General features: G+C 38.3%; 1 protein-coding gene across 1 annotated transcript in view; it reads left to right on the top strand.

The window, feature by feature from the left end:
* MGAT4C (MGAT4 family member C) overlaps positions 1-20,289 on the top strand; it is a 137,642-nt gene extending 117,353 nt beyond the window's left edge. The window contains exons 2-5 of the mRNA XM_050969904.1: positions 9,668-10,161; positions 12,895-13,029; positions 17,175-17,322; positions 19,133-20,289. Coding sequence (XP_050825861.1) covers positions 9,668-10,161; positions 12,895-13,029; positions 17,175-17,322; positions 19,133-20,289 — 1,934 coding nt within the window. The remainder of the gene's footprint in view (positions 1-9,667; positions 10,162-12,894; positions 13,030-17,174; positions 17,323-19,132) is intronic.
* The last annotated feature ends 2,006 nt before the right edge of the window (positions 20,290-22,295 follow it).

Raw genomic sequence — 22,295 nt, 5'->3', positions numbered from 1 at the left:
GCGTGCAGTTGATGGAGATGCATCCATGGTCTCTAGAGCTTCTATTAAAAAGCATATTCTCACACAGCTTGCAGCCAGAAAGCAGGGCTTCAGCATGCAGGAACATACCACTTGTTCCAGAAGGCAAACATTGTAAATAATGAATGTTCCCCTTCCTCCTCCTTCCCTCACCTTTCATATCTGAGCTGACATCACATGGTACAGAATATCCCTTTGATCAGTTGGGGTCAGCTGGCCTAGTCGTGTCCTTTCCCAGGATTTTGCCCAGCCCCATCCTCCTGAATGTTGAGAGACAGCCTTGGTGCTGTGCCAGTGCTGCTCAGCAGTAGCCAAAGAACACTGGAGTGTTATCAGCACCCTTCTGGCTACCAGTGCAAAGAACAGCTCTGCGAGGCTGCTGTGGGAAGATGAGCTCCATCTCAGCCAGACCCAGCACGTGGGTTGAATACCCCATAATGCATTGAAATGTAACAGCTCTCTCACTCACTGTCCTGCCATTCAGAAAACTTATAAAATAACACAATTTAGGGCGTGAGTCCACGGTGGCTGTTAATCCCTTCAATGGGTATCTCTTTCAACTTTCATATATCCTGCAGTAAAGCTATTAGGTACCTAATACCTCATAGCATACAGCTAATATCATACAGCTAATAGTCTGTGTAGTGTGGGCTGTACTGTGATTAATCTAGTCAATGGAAACTCTAGAAGCAGCAAAACCATGTTCTGGGTAAAGCCATGGGGGGAAGCTCCAGAGTCTGATACCTGGGGTCAGAGGTTTATGAAATACACGAAGGGAACTGCCTTGGGATAGACAAACACACCTGAGATTTTTAATGGAGGAAAACTTGTAGCAGTCTACTGCAGACAAGATGTGCCAGCTATAGTGACATAGGTGGGGATGGTGGAGAATGTGGCCTTGTGTTATTGTAGAGTTAAGACATTTCTGAGGATAAGTCTTAGTCTGTGCTGTAGTTTCATGTTTTGGAGATTGAGACACTGGCTTATTGATTATGTGCTTAAAAAGGAAGAAAAAGAAATTACTAAGGTAAGGTGAAAGGAATTCCTTCCTTTGTGTATTTATAACTGACTATAACATCTCAGGCTGTTTTTGTAAGCAGTGAATAGAAATGGGCATTTTGGGGGCACAACTCATCTGATGTATTTTAGAAAATGGTCTTTTAGTGAGATGAATCCTGGTTTAGAAATACTTTTCTTCATTGGCTACAAATGGAGACATAGTGTGCCTTGCTTAGGTGTCTGTGTTTGGCCAAGCAAATATAATCTTAAAAAAACCAATGAAGCACAACTCCAAAGAGCTCTCAAACAATGGGGCATACATCCAATAGAAATATCACCCAACCATCAGTAGTGGAGCAGTGGCCTGAAAGTATCACCTCAGGATCACTGTGCATCTGTCAATAAGGGCATCATATGTTCTTCTGTTGTAGCCTTATTTGAAAAGATGCCATGTCTCTTTTCCTTGAAGCTCACTAAATCTATTTACATTGTAATTCATTAGCAAAACAGGGTACTGAGATTTTATGAGTGTTTACAACAGTGTTTCTTCCCAATGCTGAGTTAGACTTTTGTTTTCCCTGAGCTCTCTGTTTTCCCTGAGAAGAAGCCTCGACAAAAGGTGATTCAGAAGGATATTGCAAGGTTGGTGTTCTAAAGGAATCAATTTGAGCAAAGTGGAACTTGTCATTACTTAAGACTCACCCTTAAACTAACTTGTGCATTTCAGGAGCTATTCAAAAATAAGAGAGCTACTGTACTTACAAGGGGCAAATCTAAGAAGTGATGTAAAATATAGAATAAACAGAAAATTATTTTTTAACTTGCAATGGAGATTTTATTTCTGTTCTTTTTATTTTCACTTTATTTAAGATACTGTGGATATTCTGGTTGTTTTTCTATTCAGTAAAAATGCTACACTTTGCTCCTTGTACACAAATAATCAGTTGGTCTTGTTTGAACTTTACTTGCAAAGAAAAGCATTTTCTTTTAGTGAGAAACTCTTTTATAGTGCTTTCTTTTCCCCAAACTAAAATTCTATTTTCTTTCCAAACGACACTCTTGCTGCTGGCATAGTAAAAATGAGATAAAACAGATGTTGAAAGTGCACATTTAGATTTATTGATGTTATTTTTGACCATATAGTGAGAAATCCCTTCCTGTCCATGTGTTGAATTTAACTGAAATAACTGGTTTATTCATTAACCTTATTTTTATACATTGACATGATTTAAGACACATGAAAGAGTTTTCAGTCACTAATGTGGGAAATTATTTAACAGCTTCTTCAGAGGAAAAGTGGATTGGAAGTTTACATTAAAACACTCAAGAAAAAATTATCAAATATATTTTTTAAATATTTATTCAGCCTCTGCCACTAGACTTTGATTAATTAAAAATTATTTGGAAAAATTAGGAATTCAAAAATATTTTTTGTAATAGAAACCTCAGTAACTAACAGTATTTCATTGCCATGTCTTGAGTCTATTTATAATACCTGAAATATAGAATAGCAGAAAAAATTATTTAAGCCTTTATTAATCATCAGGTTTGACATGTGGTAAGGATAAAAAACCTATTTGGCACACCTGACAGGTTGACTATATCATCCAGTTATTTTGTTGATTTTTTTTTCTTCAGTTTTTCTTTGTTTTGTTTTCAAGAAAGGCAAGGGGGTTTAATTAGGTTACAAAATTATCCCTGGAACACCCTAACAGATACCACCAAACATAATGCTTCTAAAACACAAATTGAAGCTAGCAGTAAAATGAACAAAACATCTTTTAGAAAAATGGGAAATTAATCTGCTGCAAGACAGAGGTAGGAACGTCCTCTCCTTCTCCACTATTCCTTTGAATTATGGTGCATCAGTTCAATGGAATCAGCCTTCAGCTGCTCACTGAATAGCAGAAATTTCCACAGGCACAGGACTGGGAAAGATGTTCCCTTCTCAAACAGAACTAGTTTTACTTGACAGGTCACAGAGATAAAGGGTAGCATGGCCATGCTCACTGAAAGCAGCTTTAGATAAGTCGGTGTGCTTGCAGAGATCCCAGGCTACTCAGCTTCATGGATCTGAAATGCCTGTTAGCTTGGCATGAAGCTATTCATCCAAGGTCTCTTTTCACTCTGCCTAGAGCCACTTTTATGAAGTCTGTGGGAAATCTGATGATTAAAGTTGAATTTATCGTCACTGCAATTGGAAGCTGCTAGTGCACCTGGTCTGCCCCTCTTCTTTGAAGGATTTATTCACAAGGACTCTAAACTAATATTAACTCAGAAGGCAAAAGCAGCTCTGATACTGGGAACAGAGCTATTTAACCCTCCCACTGCAGATCCTGCTTAGCTTCCATGGTCAAATTAACTTAGACTACAAGATAGCATCTCAGATTTAGGTACCTCTGAAACCATCTTCCTTCCTTACACAGTCAACCTCCATTAATGTAATTGATCAAGGCCAGACTATTACATAAATAACACAGTCCACTCAACAGCAAAAATTATTTTGGTTCTTTCTTGTTGAAAGAGTCTTCTTAATGCAATCAAGACTACTGGGTTTTGACTCATGAACAGTTTCAGAGATCTAAGTTGGGTTTCTGCTGATTACTCTGACTGCAGAATCAAAGCAGAAGATGAAAAATTTTGGACATATTTTGTCCACACAAAGGATTGCTTCTGTTGAAAAAATATTTTTAAACACCTATGTTTTGGATGTGACAATAGATGAAGACACAATACATTAAAAGAAAAGACAAATGCAGCATTATGTAAAGAATTTGTTTCATCTGATACAGAGTTATTCATCAAAATTTACTGAAGAATTTTTGGTCACACACCTGTTCATAGTTTTTTAAGCTTTCTCTACAAAACAAGTTATTTTATTGACCAGAAAGTTGGTGCCTGGGTGTTCATTAAAAAGTCTTAATGAAACTTTTGTCTTAGAAACAAATTAGTAGTATGGCCAGTGAAAAAAAAATTCTGGCATTTAATTTTCTAATCTATTTTACATTACTTCCCAGGGACACCATGACCTTCACAGACACATGGCTTTGTGCAAACATCCAATTATATGGTGGAATCTCATGAGTTGGACAGTTGCCCCTTAAAAGTTAGCCAACTTTCTAAAAGGACTTTTTTCCTCTTCTGAAAAAGTTAAACCTAGTCTAAGTAGATGTTAAAGGACCCAACCATGCAATTAATTTAAAAAAAATGTTATAAAAATATTTGGAAGTTACCATATTAAAAAAAAATACTTTTTGATCTTAACAGTGTCCCCCAAATTTGTATCATGATGTAAGCTCTGTGAAGCAATATGTAAGGATGCCAGGTAAAAACATCTTTCACTATTTGACATAAGTCCATTATATCCAACACCAAGGGAATCTCCTCAGAAGTGAATACTTATCACAAAAAATGACTCTCATTCCTAATCAGATAAAATCTCTCAGGGCTGTGCATCTCTGGTGCTGCCTTCTTACAAGCCACAAACACTGTGAATCAAGAAAAGGATGGAGAATTATTGTCACAACTCATGTCTAGAGCCTCCTTTAGGGTTAGGGTTACATTAAATGATAGGCTGAAATTAGTCACACATACATGCAAATGCATGTATGTGTGACTAATCTTTGGGTTTTTTAGTTGAGGGGTTTTGCTCCACATCAGGTTTACAAATAACTAAATAATTGTAGATGACACAAATCTGGGAGGAGTGGCTGATATGCCACAGAGTTGTGCTACAGTTGAAAGGGACCTTGACAGGCTGGAGAATTGGGCTGACAGAAACCTCAGGTGTCAACAAGGAGAAGTTCAAAATCCTGCACCAAGAACAACCCCTTACACCAATATATGCTGGGCACCACCCAGATGGAAAGCAGCTTAGCAGAGGAGGACCTGGCAGCCACAGCTGACATGAATTTGGAGAAGAGCCAGTAATGTGCCCTTGCAGCAAAGACTGTGGGGAAATAACAGAAAATTGGCAAGGAGTATTGCAAACACACACTCAAGTGACTTACAGCTGGGGTGTCAAAAAACACATATATCATATTAACTGCTGTTTAGCCTTGTGTGTTTGACAAGCAGAACATCTGTGTTTAGATAATATAGGCCTGTGATAGGCTTAGAGACACCCTATCAAAGATTCTGGAGATTTATTCTCTGCTGCAAGAAAGCTCAAGCACAGTGGTAAACTGTGCCTGTGCAAACCCCTGATACCAGGCAAAACCAGCAGGATCAGTGACTCTCTAGCACAGACCAAGCTCTACAGTGCCTGCAGCTTTTTGTATGCCTGGGTCCTGTTTTGAGGATCCCCAGCTGGTAGAATAACAAAAATAAATGTACTCTGTGCATTTTGTTGATAGTTTTATGTTTGATCCTGCATCCTGCCTGTGCTGACTCACACAAAGCTAAAAGGTATCCTGGGATCCTCAGACAAAGCACTGCCAGCAGGTCAAGGGTTGTGCTGGTCTTGGCTCTGGTGAGGCCACTCCTGGAGTGTTGTACCCAGTTCCAGGCTCCTCACTAAAGGAGAGACATGGACATGCCAAACAGAGTCCAAGGAAGGGCCCCAAGGATGTTTAAGGGACTGGAGCATCTTTGCTATAGGAAAAGACTGAGACAGCTGGGACAGTTTAGTCTGGAGAAGATGATGCTCAGAGGGAATCTCACACTGTATGTGAATACCTGAATAGACAATAGAAAACAGAGCCAGCAGTGCCCAGTGGCAGGACAGAGTCAATGGGCACAAACTGAAACACAGGAGGTTCCCTCTGAACATCATTTACTGTGAGAGGGTGTCAGGGCACTGGCACATGCTGCCCAGAGAATGGGTGGATCTCACTCCTTGCCTATATTCCAAAGCAGTCTGCACCTGGTTCCAGGCAGCACTACAGAGACATGGAGAGTGAACAGATCACTTCTAAAGGTCACTTTCAGCCTCACCCTTTCTGTGATTTTGCAGCTTTCTGAAAAAGCCACTCACCTCTCTGTTATGTGAGGCTACAGAGTGTGCTGATGAGAAATCCATGAACTGATTTCATCAGAATCTCTTTTCATCAGGTGAAACTCTTTTCATCAAGATTAGTCGGCTTTGGTCAAACATTTCTGTCCTTTTTTAATCCCCAAAAGATGTTTGTCTCTGTCTCAGTGCAATTCTATTAAAACAAGGTTGTCCATGGCCCTTGACAAGCTCTTAGCTCTAAACTTTGAAGGCTGTGGGACACTGAGGTCTAAGTTGAGGTATAACACATGGAGGAAGTGTTACTGAGACATTAGCTCATATAGTCTGTGCTTAGGGTGAAGGACCTAGAGCTGAATTATCTTCACACCAGGAGGAGGGTGTGAAGATACTATCCCTCTAGTTTGTTTTTTTTTTGCTAATAGGTCCCTAATAGACTCAAGGAATTTAGTTTATCTGATAGCCTGTAGCTTCTCATAATCCCAGTACTCTCATACTGTATAACTGTACTGTGTGAGCTGTTCATTATAGTTTTATCTTCTGTTTAATCATCAATATTTGTGTCCATGTATTCCTTTCATTAATTGATGAGTCAATGGATAAAATCTGTTATATATGTAACTTAATGTCTATCTCCACCTTTCTAAAAATTCTCCTCTCTGAATGATGCCCAGTGCTATTTTCAATGCTCAAGGTTTCTCCCTGTATTCCTGATGCAGAATTATACCCCACTCCTCTATCTCTAAAAGCTTCTATCTCACTCTCCCTGGATGTCACAGTTACCTGTTTCTTCTCTCTTCATGGCAACGCTGTTTTATTTTACTTTCTGCTCTGTCTCTGTGGAGCAGAAATTCAGGGTTATTTCAGGTTTCTTTGTTATGTTTTTCTTATCTGCCAGGCTTTTCCCACATGCCATTAGCTCACTGTCTATATAGTTTTTCTAAAACTCATATTTTACACTACAACTTACTTGATACAATAAATCCAGTGGTATACAGCCATCCATCCAATGATGGATTAGATAGTGCTTTACCATCTAAGTCCATGCAACTTCATCCTTCTTAGTCACCTCTTCCCCTTGATTAGACTTGACTTTTCCATGCCAGAAGAAATGCATTACATTTGGCTCAGAATGTTACAGCCAGAGTTTTTGACTCCATTTTATATCACTCTGAAGCTGTCAGACAGGAAAGACACTTCATCCAACACCTGCTTTGAATTTAAGCTCTTTGCTTTTCTGCATTGTTCAGTGACTTGCCTCAGCTGAATCATCCATTTCCTCCCAAACTCTGATCCCTTTTCCAAAACTGTTGGGATCTGTATATATTTGTATTTGAAATAATGTCTCACTTTCTGTGGATCAAGGATAATTATGCCTTTCAAATTCTTTTCTAAAACCTACTTATTTAGAATGTCACTTTTGAGTAATCTGCCTACTAATATATCTCCACTTTTTAACCTCCTGTATCTAGAACCCAGCTTTCAGACTATATAATCATCTTTAAACCATTTCTTTAAGCATGTGTAGCCACACAATCTACTTATGATTAGTTTAAAACCTGAGCTCCTCTGGATTTGTTAGCCTCATTCTGAGTTAAACTTTCCTTTCCCTCAAACTAGTTTTTATTCCCCTGCTGCCAGTGGCAGTGAACATCCTGCCTGTCAGCCTTAAACATTTTATGTGTACATTCAGGCTTTCAGTAAGGCAGTGAATCTGCCTGGGAGTCTATCTGAGCCCCATGGAATAGCTATCCATTAGAATTCTCTAGTATACTACCTTCTGTAGCTCCATTCTACATCACAATTCAAGGTTTGTTTTTGTTATTCCTGCATAAGAAAATCATGGTACTTGCAAAATGTAATAATAACCATGTAAAAAATCTGATTTGTTTGGGGGCTTTTCCTTTTGGTTTTTTTTAGAAGTGTTTCCTTTGTGACTTTATAAAGATAACTGAATGTAATTCTTGAGGTATTGTGTGCAGCCTTCCAAAAAGAAAAAAATGAAAAACACATTGGGCAAGCATTAAGAACTGCAAGTAAGGCATTTCAGTAAGTGGTAGAATGCTATATTACAAAACTGAGGAATAAAGAGCCTGTTTTTGAGTGTCTCTGTCAAATCAGGGATTGCAATAAAGTTCACAAGGGTTTAATAATCCAATCATGATATTTTTGTGTTATCTCATATAATAAATGAGGCAGCTCCACCTCTTGGAATACAGACTCTACAGTGACAGGTAAATCTACATGTCTCATTTGAAAATATTAAAGTAATAAAATAATTCAGTTGCCTCCTGTGCCTCTCTAAATAAGCAACTTCTTTTGAGCTGCTGGGCCACAGCATTCAAGAAGGCCAGAATATAATACAAAGATGTCCTTTTTGCTCCATCCCTGTACAGCTGAATATACAAACAAATTAACTGTACTGGTTAGGGGTAAGGCTGAGTCCTTAACTTGTGTAGGTATCCTTAAGGGTAAAGTAACACCACAGGGTCTTTTATTGTATCTGTTTATGGAGGAAATATGTAAGGAAAATAAGTGATATATCTAAAAGCAGGACAAAGCACAAATCCCTAGTATTATGAGAAAGTGATGGAGAATTAGAATGGATCAAATATAAAATTGTTTACCAGAGTGAGTATACATGAATTAGAGAAATTATTCTACAAATAGCAAAAAGTTTTTTTCTCTGAGAAAAGGAAAACAAGGGGAAAAAAAATCTTGCTTTATGTAATTTTTTTCCTCTTGGGAATAGCCATATTGAAATCCAAATTGAAATTTGTTTTAAAATTTTAATAAACATGAATTTAAATATTTTAATTTCAATTTTTGGTTTCAAGGACTTGCCTTATTGAAAACAGTCTCTTTCTGGATGGTCATTTGAGATTTACTATTTTTTTTAAAAAAGTTAAAATTCTTCTGAGTGTTGCAAATTCTGCAAGAAAAAACCTTTCAGTGTCATATGAAAATCAATTCTTGGCCTTTTACACAGATTTCACACCTTTGTAGATCCTATAGAGAACAGCAACTACCCACTCTAAAAGTATGTCATTGCATTTTTTGGCTCACCACCTCTTCACTGTGTATTGTTTTAAAAAGTCAAAGGAATTATAATTTCACATTAGCATGTAAAACTGCACATGTGTGTCTGATAGCAGCACATGCATGTACAGAGAGATCTGTGGTCTTACAAGTTCCCTCTCTAGAGACTGAGGAAAGCAACACATCTCATCTAGAAAGGAGAAGATTTATAATTTATGCATATTTATTAATTATTGTTTAACTATTTCATGCCAGCTTTATGAAACAAATTGCATTTATACCATTCTGATAACTACTTTAGTATGCATGAATAATGAAGGCATATAATCCTCAAGCAAAGCTGTGCCTTCAGAATTGAATTATGAATTGAAACCTTTTTTACAATATCAAAAATTTTTAATAATGGTGAATATTCTGCTCAAATGGTTTAAAGAAAATCAGAGGTCTCACTGCAGGAGTGAATGACATGACTTGGAATAAAAAAAAATAAAAAAGGTGAGATTTACTTTTTTTTTTTTTTTTTTTTTTTTTCTGTGCAAATTTCACTGGTGCTGTGTTCCACAATGCAATCCCTGGATTCAGAGATGCAAAGTGGAAGCAGCTGTAGGAAGATGTGAGGGATCCTGCATGCACATAAGGGTGACCCTGGATGCTCTTTAGGCAAAGGCTTACGGTGTAAGGATGGCAGGCAGCACCTCCAGCCCGGCTCCGGCCGGGGCACAGCGGCGAGCTGCGGGCTTGGCTGGCCGGGCGAGCCTGCGCTGCCACCTGCTGTCACCAGCGCTGCCACCTGTGCCACCAGCGCTGCCACCTGCTGTCACCAGCGCTGCCACCTGTGCCACCAGCGCTGCCACCTGCTGTCAACAGCGCTGCCACCTGTGCCACCAGCGCTGCCACCTGCTGTCAACAGCGCTGCCGCCTGCTGTCACCAGCTCTGCCCCCTGTGCCACCAGCGCTGCCACCTGCTGTCACCAGCGCTGCCACCTGTGCCAGATGTTGCTCTTCCAGATGTTCCCACGTGTGAAACAGCGGTGAAATGGCTCCGTGTGCTAGCAGCATTAGCAGGGGGGGTCATCTCTGAGTGGTGGCTGTACTGTGCCCTCCTCCCTCTGTGCCTCGGTTTTAGTCCTGACAGTTCCTCTGGCCTCACCCACGTAATTCCCTCTGTATTTATTCCTAACCCAGCATAGGAATGATCTCATGCCAGGAGTATGACCAGGAAATGCAGTTCTAAGCCCCTTCCTCATGCTTGGGGAGTTCAGATAGGTGGCTCGGGGCAAAGATGTAACACCACAGTCTAGCCAGCAAATATGACACATACATTCATTCTGTGACTGAAAAAACACATTTATTTATTCATTTCCAAGTTGTGTTGCTTTGTTGGGTTTTTTTTGTTTGTTTGTTTGTTTTTTGGTCTTTTTTTAACTCAAGGGAAATGTAACATGCTGATAACGACTGAGAGCACTCTAACCCAGACTAAATGCATTTTCAATAGTCAGGATAGTTAATGCCCCTAATAGAAGTGTCAGTATTTAAACCGTCCAGTGATCCTCTGACTGATTTTTAAAAGAGTGTAGTGGTTTGAAAATTAGTGATTGTACTGTGAGAAGGGAGGGGGCAGAGGAGAAGGGGACAAAAAAAAAAGGAATGAAATAAAAACAAAACCCAAATCATATGTGTAACACAGTCTTTTCTAAAGCAGGGCAACATTTCATTTCCACAGCAGCCTGCTGGATCCACAGAAAACCAGCAACCACTGTGCAGGCACAGGGAGTTGCAGGGGTACAGGGAAGCTTAAGTGTTTAGAGATTCATTCAGCCTCCTTCCTGAGGTTTATTTTCAATGTCCTTAGATATTAAGAAAAATGAAATCTTTGATGTAACTTAAAAAAATATCTACACTAGGGTTTTCAGCTTCAGAGTAATCAGGTTTTTGTAATTCAGCCCACCCTAAATAAAGACAGACATAAATGTATATTGTTACTGATTCCTTTTTTTTCTTCACACAGCCTGTAAGTTGGTTTTATTCTCAACATAGTGAATATAAAGCATTCTGTGTACAACCAGCCTCCATTTACTGCAGTTACTTTCAAATCTATGGATTCTTTGTGATTACTAACTACATTAGAAATATTTTATATATTTACCTCCTGGTTCTCTGGAGTATAATGGACTCATATTTTATACTGTTAAATGTGTTCATTCAGTTTGGCAAAACAAAAATACATTGGATTTTGTGCTTGGTGGATTTTTTGTTAATAGGACAGAAAATTTTCTATATGACATGACAAATCATTTATGGAACTCCTGATATGTCCTATTTTGTATCAGTGTAGATGTTCAACATTTTCAAAAGTGAAGGTATTTTAAGTGTAGGGTTTAACCATTGCATGCATCACAATTTTTACTATTTCACCTAGGCTGGCTTTAAAGTCTTTGTTTGTATACAACTTCTATACATTAAATTCAATTGAAAAGTCATGAATTGCTTTGGAAAATAATCAAAATATGAGTAAGAATATAATACATAAATAATAAGTTTATAGTCTGCTGTTTTGTTAATAATAATGTTAATAAGAGTTTGGGCAGTGAGATCTTTAATTTAGGGCCAAATCTTGTTTGAACACATACAGTCCTACACAGGCTAGTGCTACAATTTGGTGGACAAGAACAGTGTTCATCTTTTTTTCCAGAGTAAAAGAACTAAAATGAATATGCAACATTAGAATATGAATAGAGAGCCCTCTTTCTTGATCTTGACCAGAAATATTGAGAGGCTTCATGATCTCTGTACCACCTTTATTTGATTTATCTAATCAGGTTGGTAAGGATTTCCCAGTATTCTGCTTAGATGTGTCTGGTCTAAGGTGGAGACCCACCTTTCTTCTGAGGATGGAAATAATACCACCACTTAACCTTGGGCCTTTGTACTTTGATGGAAAAACTCTAAGAGATATCATACAGTCTTGCTAGTACTTTTTCATTCAGGGAAGGTACCTTATTGTGGTATTTTCCACAGGGGTCACAGGATGAGGGAAGAGACGAGAAAGTTGACTCCATGTATCAGAAGCTTGATTTATTATTTTAAGATAGATATTATATTAAAACTATACTAAAAGAAGAGAGGAACGGATTTCACTAGAAGGCTAAGCTAAGAATAGCAAAGGAATCAAAACAAAGTCTTGTCTCTGACCGAGACCGGCCGGCCAGGTGATCTGTGATTGGCTCCTAATTGGAAACAGCATGAGGAGGCCAATCACAGATTCCCCCTGCTGCATTCCACAGCAGCAGATAAGAACTGTTTACAGTTTGTTCCTGAGGCCTCTCAGCTTCTCAGGAGGGAAAAAATCCTAAGGAAAGGATTTTTCATACAACATGTCGGTGACACCTTATTTGGTAGCTCTGGCAGGCAGGATTCTTCTACTGGTACCAGCACTGAGTCATGCAATAATTTCTTCTTTGCCTGGTTACCTGGCCTGTCACTGGGAGGAGACACGAGTACACGGGGGAGCAAGGCACAGCATCATGTCTAGCCACCAAGTTGGGATCTGACAGTTCAGCACAGCAAGCTAAACTGTTGCTGCACTCCTGCCACAGTGACATCCATCATGAGCCCACTTTAAAATGGGCACGACAGTGGGTACGTGTTTTTTCTTTACTGACACCAAAAAATAAAAAAAAAAGGCAGCTTAGGTTATGGTCAAGATTGTGTATTAAACCTGAATATGACAGTGATTAAATGAAATTAATTCTTCCTGAAAGTGCAGCCTATATATGTTTCAAGGGATCTGATACATCTGAAGGTAAGTTTAGCTGTAGTCATGCTGACCAGGTGGACCATGCTTGTAATGCTGTGGTTTTATTCATAGGTGACAGCACCGTGTGCAGTTCTTCACGAGACACAACTGGAAATATTTTGATAAAATGAGATGCTTGCGGAAACGAGCAGCAGTGTCGTTCTTAGGAATCCTTGTTGTTTGCTTGCTGTTCATGAACTTGTACATTGAGGACAGTTATGTTTTGGTAAGTTGCAAAGAAGTGATCCTAGAACAACAAAACAGGAAAACACCCCTAGTAAACTGATAAATTGTTGAGGATAAATTACATCTGAACTATTTGTGTGAGCTGGGAGCTTGTTTTTTACACTGAAAATCTCACCTCTGAATACTGCATTAAATGCCATTATAGAAATAAAATTATAAAAGAAAGTTTATACCCATTTTATCTACTTTAAGCTCCTTGCATAAATAATTTCATTTTAGTGAGCTTATTTTGTGTGTTTCCTACTTTTTTAACTCAGATTTTAGTCTGATGGGTTCACTACTACAGCATTTAAAATTAGACAAATGAAGGCTAATGTAAGTTTATGATTTTGAAAAAAAATGTGGAAATATTTATGTTAGGAATACAGTTTATGTGTAATGTAGGCGTGTTTCAGTGCTGAATGCCAAGTGAGCCCTGGACACTCAATTAATGGATTGAATTTCCAGTTCTTTGGAGATTGTACCGGCCCAGTAAAAAACCATAATGGAAATAGTAAAGTGACTAAACAGAATTTGTTATATTGTGATATGACCTGATAGTGCTGTCTTTATTTTGAATTGAATGGGGACAGTATGGATTTTCCAATATTTTTAGAGGTGAATTCTGATCTCATTTACATCTGAAAAGAAACATATTAGTATGTCAAAAAGTGTAATATACAAGCAGTAAAATCCTTATGCTATTTATCAGAACCATATATACAGTCTTAATTATTTTAATTTAAAATATTATAATGATAAAATTATAACAGTACTGTAAATATTTACAATACTAATAATATGCTAGTACTTTTTTAGGCCATTGAAAAGATAGCCCATTCTTCAGCATGTGGCATATTTCAGGCATATTTCCATTACAGGCATATTTCTTTGTGTACCACAAAGGTTTTCACTTTTTTATTTATTTAGCATTTCTTGGTTATGATTAAATTTGACCTGGCTTATCACTTTTTTTTTCCTAGTGACATTTTCCCTAATGTTTCTTCTCTGTTCACTAATTGCTTCAAAGTCCCCCAGATGTTTTTGAAAGTGCTTTTATTATCACTGCTAATGGTGTTCCTCTTGGCTTGTTTTTGAAATCTTTTCCCATCCTATTTGCCAGCTCCCCAGACGGCTCCATGTCTTATTCTTAATTTCTCTTTCTACTCCCACCCCCACCCCCCCTGCCTTTTAAAAATTCACTCTCTTTCATTGCTTCTCTCATCACAGTTCTGGCAGGTTTGCATTCATGCAGCTCTCAGCCAAGTCTCTTGCCAAGTCTCCTGAGAGTTCTTCCAGGTCTCTTGATACCTTTATGGTCCATCAAGTGCTTTTCAAGTGTGTTAGGATGTTGACTTTTCAACTTATTTATTTAGTTTTATTCTCAAACTTCCTGACCCTGTCTGACAGCTCCAAACACACCCTGTCTGGTGTGTTTTCTCTGCTGAGGTAAAAGATGAGCAATTTCACTGTTTGCGGTGAAGAGAAAAGCTTGGGAAAAGCATTTGAGCGCAGCAGACTAACCAGTTTCCCTCAGGGAATGAAAATCTGAAAGTCCTCAGATCCCTAAAGGCTCTCTGAATTGCAGCCATTCTCCTGCTGGATGGAGGTAACTGGTAGAGGGAAGAGAGCTGGCCCAGAGTTCCTCCTCCCAGTCTCAGGCAGCAGGCTGTGCAAGGGGCTGTGGTGCTGGTGCCTCTGGCACCAGATGGAACTCAAGTGGTCTTTTTCAAAAAGTTAGAGCATTAAAATGATGTTCATTTTGGTAAACCTTAAGAAGGGAGAACAGAAACTTTCTGGTTTTGCTTTAAGCGTCTCTCATATCCAGAGAATCCCTTCACTGTTTTCTGCCAGGCATTTGCTGCAGAAATGGAAAATAAGGGCAAAATAACTGAAGTGTATTGGGTGGAGGGCATGCAGCCATGCAGTGCTGATACATGTGCATTAGAAAGGCAGTCTAAGGTGCTTCATCTAAAAGCATGAACTGCATTTGATCAAGCATTTTGAAGACATACTAAGCTAAAATATACCAGATATCACAATATGCACAAGGGGGTCTTCTGCCTATTCAGATTTATAAGTGGATTGTAAGTGAAGCAGGTGTTCTGTGCTCTTCTATGAATACTAATCACTATTTTGTGCACCTTGCAAAGAATTACACTATTGTAATTGACACAGTATCCTTAGCAGAGCAGGGTATCTTCATAAAGGGTGGAGAACTGTGGCACTTCATCCTGTGGCACCCACATGAAACCCCCAGCAAACACTGGAATGCAAGTTAGAGGTTAGTTAACAGATGAAAGCCAAAAACATTCTGGGAAAAAGCTACAGAGGAATACCAGGGTGAGTTAATCAAGTTCCTCAGCTTCACTGACCTCTACATAGTCAGAGATAGAAGAAACAGATTTTAATCTTTTGAAAAAATCCAGATTTCAGTTTTGCCCATCATTCAACAAAAGAATAAAAGAGCAGCTATTAAAAAGAAATGTTAGCCACAAAAGCCATTTTTTAAAGAGAGGGAGGGAAAAGAAAATTTTTGTGGTCAGAATAGATATTTTACTTGTTAAAATCAAAACATTTTTCCTGACATTTTCTATTTCTAAATATTTTATGTAGCAAAACCTCAGCAGAATAAGTTTCCATTCCAAGACCTTATGAAACAAGGAAATTTGGTGCTCCATTCTGGAACCCATGACACAATGTTTTGTTCACTTCTCAGATGTTAAAGAAAGGGGTTTGAAAAAAGAAAGTTTTCGGACCAGCCTTTTTTCTTTTCCACCTGACATTTTTCATGGAAAATCTCCTGAAGTTTTGGTGTATTTTCTTTCTAGAAGATCATTAAGTTACATTTTAATCTTGAACCTGATCATCAAATTTCCTCTCATAATTTATGAGCAAATGCAAAGTGGCACATAAGCACTTGAGAAAAATTACTCAAGAGACACTAAAGATCAAGAGAATATAACAGTGCAGGTAGATGCCCCTGGATGTCTGCCAAAGATCTTAACTAAGCTCAGAAGTGGATTTTTTACTACTTCTATGCAAGAAAAACAATGAACTATAAATGAATGTAAGATCAGTTTACAGAAAGATTTATTTGTGCTATAAAATATAACTTTGACACCTTTTTAAATATTTATGCCATTAAATATGAGCACTGTTTACTGTTCTGTAGTTAGCAGCAGTACTGTTGCTGCACAATGCTCCCGTTTAATGACAGATCCCAAAGTTTTGGTGCATTAATACATTGCATGCATCAGAAGAAACAAACTCATTCATACATGTGTCTGCCATCAGACTAAAATCTAACCAAGTAAATTAAATAAGCATTCCTACTTTTAAATTTAGTCTTCATGAGCTGTTAGATGTTTTCCCTTTTCTTAAGGACTGAGGTGCAGATTTTCCCTGAGGCCCAAGTGACATTATGGGTAGGGCACCACTGATGAAGCCACTCTTCTCCTGCTCTGCCTTTACTATGACTAGGGAATCCTCTTGGAAGGACTGAAGAAGGAGGAAGGAAGGGGAGGTGTGGTGATAAACGTACCTTTTGGCTATACCATCAAAAAGTGTTCTCCAAATTCAATTGTACTGTCTGCATGATCACATGCATTTCTTCTTATCCCAAACCTGAGTCAAAGCTTCTCAGAAAAATGTCAAAATGAGCCATGTGCCAGGATCTAGGTTTGTCTTTCCTTTGCAGCAGTTTTGGTAGGTTTTTTAATCACTAGAAACATTTTTTTTTAAATCTTCTGTGTTTCTACATCTGTGAAAATTATCTGTTGCTGAGTGATATTTTCTTATCCCTCTTTTAAATACCACAGATTTTTTTGGCCAATAATTTAATATTTGCTACCTTTCCAGAGTTTTATGCAAAGTGGGTTTTTTTCTTTTCCTTTTCCTGTAATCTGAAGGTTTATAGTAGATTTTCTGTAGCCAAAAATGTATGATATTCAGTAATGCTTGTCGGTTTGGGGGGTTTTTGTTTGCTTGTTTGTTTTTGTTTTAAATGAGGTGACATCTACATGCTTTCATGAAAAATGTTATTCCTGGAAACCTGCCTGTCCATGTTTCCTCTCTAACTGGCATTCACAAATGTGTTTCTCTCTCTCTCTCTCTTTTTTGTAATTTTTGTTTTTCTGTTATTAGGAAGGGGACAAGCAATTAATCAGAGAAACAGCCACGCACCAGCTCAACCCAGAGCGTTATGTTCACAGTTTTAAAGATTTGTCTAATTTCTCAGGATCTATAAACATTTCCTATCGCTACCTAGCTGGCACACCTTTGCCAAGGAAAAGTAAGTAACTGCAGTTTGAATATTGCAAAATGAGGTAATTTTAAAAAGCATGAAATCCACACAGTCCTGTGGTATTTACCTATAAATACCCTGTGGTATTTCTGTGCAAGAGGGGCTGAGTTAAGCAGTGACAGTGTCAAGAGAGTTAGTGGCCATTCCTCAGTGGCCTCTAGTCCAGACCTGGCAGTGATTGCCCCACAGCCTTTTTACCTTCTGACCAAGTGCCTGACTTATAGATGTCCTGCAGGCAGCCCCTGGATGGTCTGTGGGAGCATAATTCCATGGATCTCCTGCCAGGCAAGAGGAAGATGGTTTAGAAAGCAGAAGCAAGGCACATGCTGGTGGTGTTCTGCAGTCACCCTCTGAGACCATACTGTCAATCTCTGTATAACTGGTAAATCCAATCTTGAATATGCTTGGCATCACATAGAGGCACCCCTCAGATCTACTGAGGGCTCAGCAGCTGCAAAAGGACCTCCTTGCTCCATTAGATGTGCTTAAAGGGAGCTGAATTGTGCTCTTATCAGACAGCAAAGGAGGATTCTTCTCACAGCCATATGCAGATGGACTATTTAGCTATTGTTACTTCACACACGGTTCAAGACTTTCCTCTAAAATGAAATACTGCCATACCTAGACTTTGGGCAGGTGTCCTTTGGGGTCCAAATCAACCATTTCACATACATGAACAAAGCTCTGAGGTCCAAGCCCAGGAAGTAAAATAAAACAACACGTGAGTTGCAGAAAGCTATAAAGTCTGTTCAAATTAGATTTGCAAAATTTGGGGCTCTGTATGCAGTGTAAATGACTTCAGGGTCTTGTGCCTCAGTGTACCACTTCATTTTGAGCAGACTGCAGCCTCAAGGGAAACCCTGAATCGCTCTCAGAGCAGTCTTTGACAAATGGCTATATTTTAAGAAAGTTGGGGTGGGTTCAACTTAAGTACACCCTGTCAATTACAAAGTCTTAACATTTTTAAATCGGAAGTTACCAAAAATAAAGATATATTAATAATATCTGAAAAAAAAAAATCCTGATTTAGAATGCTGGTGAAAATGCAATGGTGGTGACTACAAAACAGCAGAAATGAAATTGCTTGTTTTATACAATATATCTCTGTCTAGAAAGAATGTAACATTATTAAAAATTATTTGTATAAGCAAGGAGAGAAGTTCTCTTCTGCTTCAAAATGATGTCTAAATTGCTGGGTGTTCCCTGTAAAATGCTTGATGTGTCCTGAAAGAAGGTTAGAAGAAAAACTACTAGCAAAAAAAAACTAGACAAATTCACCTAAAAATGAACACACTGATAAATCACCATCCATGCAAAATTCATAAAACTGTAAAGTTATGCATAGATGTAGCTAGACTTTTAGAGGGCTTAAAATGATAGAAGTGCTGCATTTGGAAGTTCCTTGCTTTCAAAATATGGTGTGAATAATCCCCTCATAATCCCCTTTCTTTTGGCAGATTTACAGCCTTATCATTGAATATGTGGTTTTGTCTACAAGACATAAAAGTACACACTGCTTTGGCATTTGTCCCCAGCGTGCTGCTCCTGGCAGTGAGCAAGTGAATGTTTAACACAATAGTCTCCATATGTCCATTTGCTTGCAACATCATATCTCTTAATGAAAAGGCAATAAAGGTCCTTTGTTGCATTCAGCTCAATAAACTCACATACCAAATTTCTCAGTCTTCACCATTCAGGAGGTTTATTTAACATAAACACAGCTCTGGAGAATATCTTTGTGATAAAATTGCTTCCAATATCAGATACTCAGTTTTTGTTTGAATTGTCTCTTGTGCAGGGTATCTTACAATTGGACTATCCTCTGTAAAACGGAAAAAGGGAAACTACCTGCTCGAGACCATCAAGTCCATATTTGAGCAGTCAAGCTATGAGGAACTCAAAGAAATTGCAGTGGTAGTACAGCTGGCAGATTTTGACTCGGCCTGGTGCGAAGGGATGGTCCAGGATATTTCACAGAAATTTGCACATCACATAATTGCGGGCAGATTAATAGTTATTCACGTCCCTGAGGATTACTATCCTGTCCTGGATGGCCTTAAGAGAAATTACAATGACCCCGAGGACCGTGTGAAGTTCCGATCGAAACAAAACGTAGATTATGCTTTCCTTCTAAACTTTTGCGCTAATCTTTCCGACTATTATGTGATGCTGGAAGATGACGTTCGCTGCTCCAAGAATTTCCTGACTGCTGTTAAGAAAGTAATTACCTCACGAGAAGGATCCTACTGGGTGACGTTAGAATTCTCCAAGCTGGGGTACATTGGAAAGCTTTACCATTCCCACGACCTACCGCGCCTGGCCCATTTTCTATTGATGTTTTACCAAGAAATGCCTTGCGATTGGTTGCTCATCCACTTTCGTGGGCTGTTAGCTCAAAAGGAAGTGATACGTTTTAAGCCATCTCTCTTCCAGCACATGGGATACTACTCATCTTATAAAGGAGCTGAAAACAAGTTAAAGGATGATGATTTTGAAGAGGAATCCTTTGATATCCCTGACAACCCACCCGCAAACTTGCACACCAATATGAATGTATTTGAAAACTATGAGGCAAGCAAGGCTTACAGCAGCATTGATGAGTACTTCTGGGGCAAAGCTCCTTCTACTGGGGACTTCTATGGGATTGTATTTGAAAAGCCCATTAAAATCAGTAAAATTAAAGTTGTCACTGGAACTGAAGATCGTCAAAATGACATTTTACATCACGGGGCCCTGGAAGTAGGTGAAAAGATTGTGGGCAGTAAAAAAGGAAGACAATGTACGACTTACTTGAGACTAGGGGAGTTCAAAAATGGGAATTTTGAAATAACAGATGTAGAGCACAAAGTTCTGTTTGATATTAACTGCATGAGAATACTCGTTACTAAAAGTCAAAAAGAATGGCTGATCATTAGGAGCATTAGCGTCTGGACTTCTCAAACACCAAATCAATAGAGCAAGGTACAGAGTGCACACAATCAGCTGGGTCACAACTGGTGCCACTCCCCAGAAAACAGACACTTCAGCTCTTCACTAGAGACACAGAATATCTGGGGAAATCACAAAACAAGTAAAGCAATTTATTTTTTACCAGTTTGGTCAGGCAATATACAAACATTTATTTGTTGAAAATTTTGAATTTTATAGAAAACAAAAGGTTCTCAAACCTCTCTTGAGATCTTTAAACCCTTTTTTTAATTATTATTTCTCTGTAAGAGAGATCTTTTGGACTATACAGAACAAAAAAAAAATCCTTCTTAAAACTGCCAAAAGGTTTAAATCTATAACCATTATGTTGTGAAAAGAAATTGGATTGCACCTTATGCACATAAAAATTTAAAATCTTATGGTAGTATGCGTTTGTACTGTAGTTGGTAATGTGTTTCTTTTCCAGGCGGTTGTGACAAGGAGATCTGTCCTGAAACTGGCAGTTTACTTCTGAGCACTGTAAGAAAATAATGTGGCTAGTCATTGCAACTTCTTGTCAAAAGGGAATGTATAAAATTATAAATCTGACATGACAATTATGTAAGAAATAGATAATTGCATCTGGTTTTCTGTCTCCACAAATATACTTTGTTCTTTTTCCTGGCTCCTTTCACTGAAATGAGCACTACTTGGATTCTATATTACCTAAGGGACCAATTTATTCTCCTTACTTGCTCAAATTGCCTCACACCAAGCAAGCCTTCTGCTTGACTGCCAATGTCAGTATCAAACCCAGGTACCTCAAGAGCAGCACTGCTCTCTTAGAGAGGCATCTCAACAGATCTCAGCTTCAACATGTTTTCGTTCCTTCATGATGTGGAGAACTCCCTCTGAGAAATTTGCAGATAGCTGAATACTACAGCATGGTTTCCAAGGATTGCCATACCTTCCATATCTACCTGTCCAGCTCATGCATGAGACAAATGAAAAATGTGCAGGGTTAATCAGTTGGGGGTGAATGTAATCTCCAGCCTGTCCTGGATGATCTGCAGTCAATAGAAGAGATACAAAATTAAGAATCCTAATACAATGAGAAATCAATATGTTTCTTATTTAGGAGGGGTTTGGGTGTTTGGGGGTTTTTTAAGTTTTCTAATTCTGATTGTATTAGTATTGTAGATATCTTCCCACTGCCTCTGCTTATTTCCTACAAACATATTTTGCCTGGCTTTAGACAATAAGCAGAAAAGTTCCTCCAGTTCATATGACTTCAGTGTTAGCTCTGGGCTTCTAGTGCATCACACAGGGAAGCTGTATAGCATATGATTTACACTGTATGCATAGATTAATAGAATCTATGGGGTTTTTCCTCTAAGAAATTCTCTAGATTGTCTCAGCAGACACACTAAGAAATACATGGGTTGCAAGTGTGACAGAGATGAACATTTTATTGTCAATCTCATGAATACTATGCTTATCATCTGAATTCATTTAGGGGGTTTAGTTAAACCTGGAAGGCAAGAATTAAATTTCAAGAATGCTTGCACTGACAAAGACTGAGCTAGCTACTGGATAAGTACATGCAAACCTAACATGGCTATTTCAGAAGGATAAATATTTTTAAAAATCTACACAAAACATCAGTGCAATTGATTTTCCTGGTTCATAAATCTGGATAAATTCGAGTCCAGCTTTTGGCAAATACAGAGGTAAGGTATATTGTCAAATAAATCTTCTGATGTATGCTTCTACCTAATTCAGAAAAAAACATCTTTTTCTCAAAGAAAGTCTTTGCTTCTTTTTTCCTTAATATGTACCTAAATCTCTGGTTTTTTTACATACATATCTTCAATAAAATAAATTAAAAGTGTCATACGTGTTCAACTTGAAAAGGAAAATTAAAGCTCTCTTAAAAAAAAAGCAAATACATGCTACTCTTAAATTATTATAAATACTTATGTAGGAATTGCTTTTTAATATTGGTATTCCACAGTTCAAAAATAATTAGCTGGTAATTAGTTATTAGTCAATCC

This window comes from Serinus canaria, chromosome 1A (genome assembly GCF_022539315.1).
Source record: "Serinus canaria isolate serCan28SL12 chromosome 1A, serCan2020, whole genome shotgun sequence".
In the NCBI taxonomy this organism is placed as follows: domain Eukaryota; kingdom Metazoa; phylum Chordata; class Aves; order Passeriformes; family Fringillidae; genus Serinus; species Serinus canaria.
Note: the sequence above shows the minus strand (reverse complement) of the source record. Positions and strands in the feature narration are given on the sequence as shown.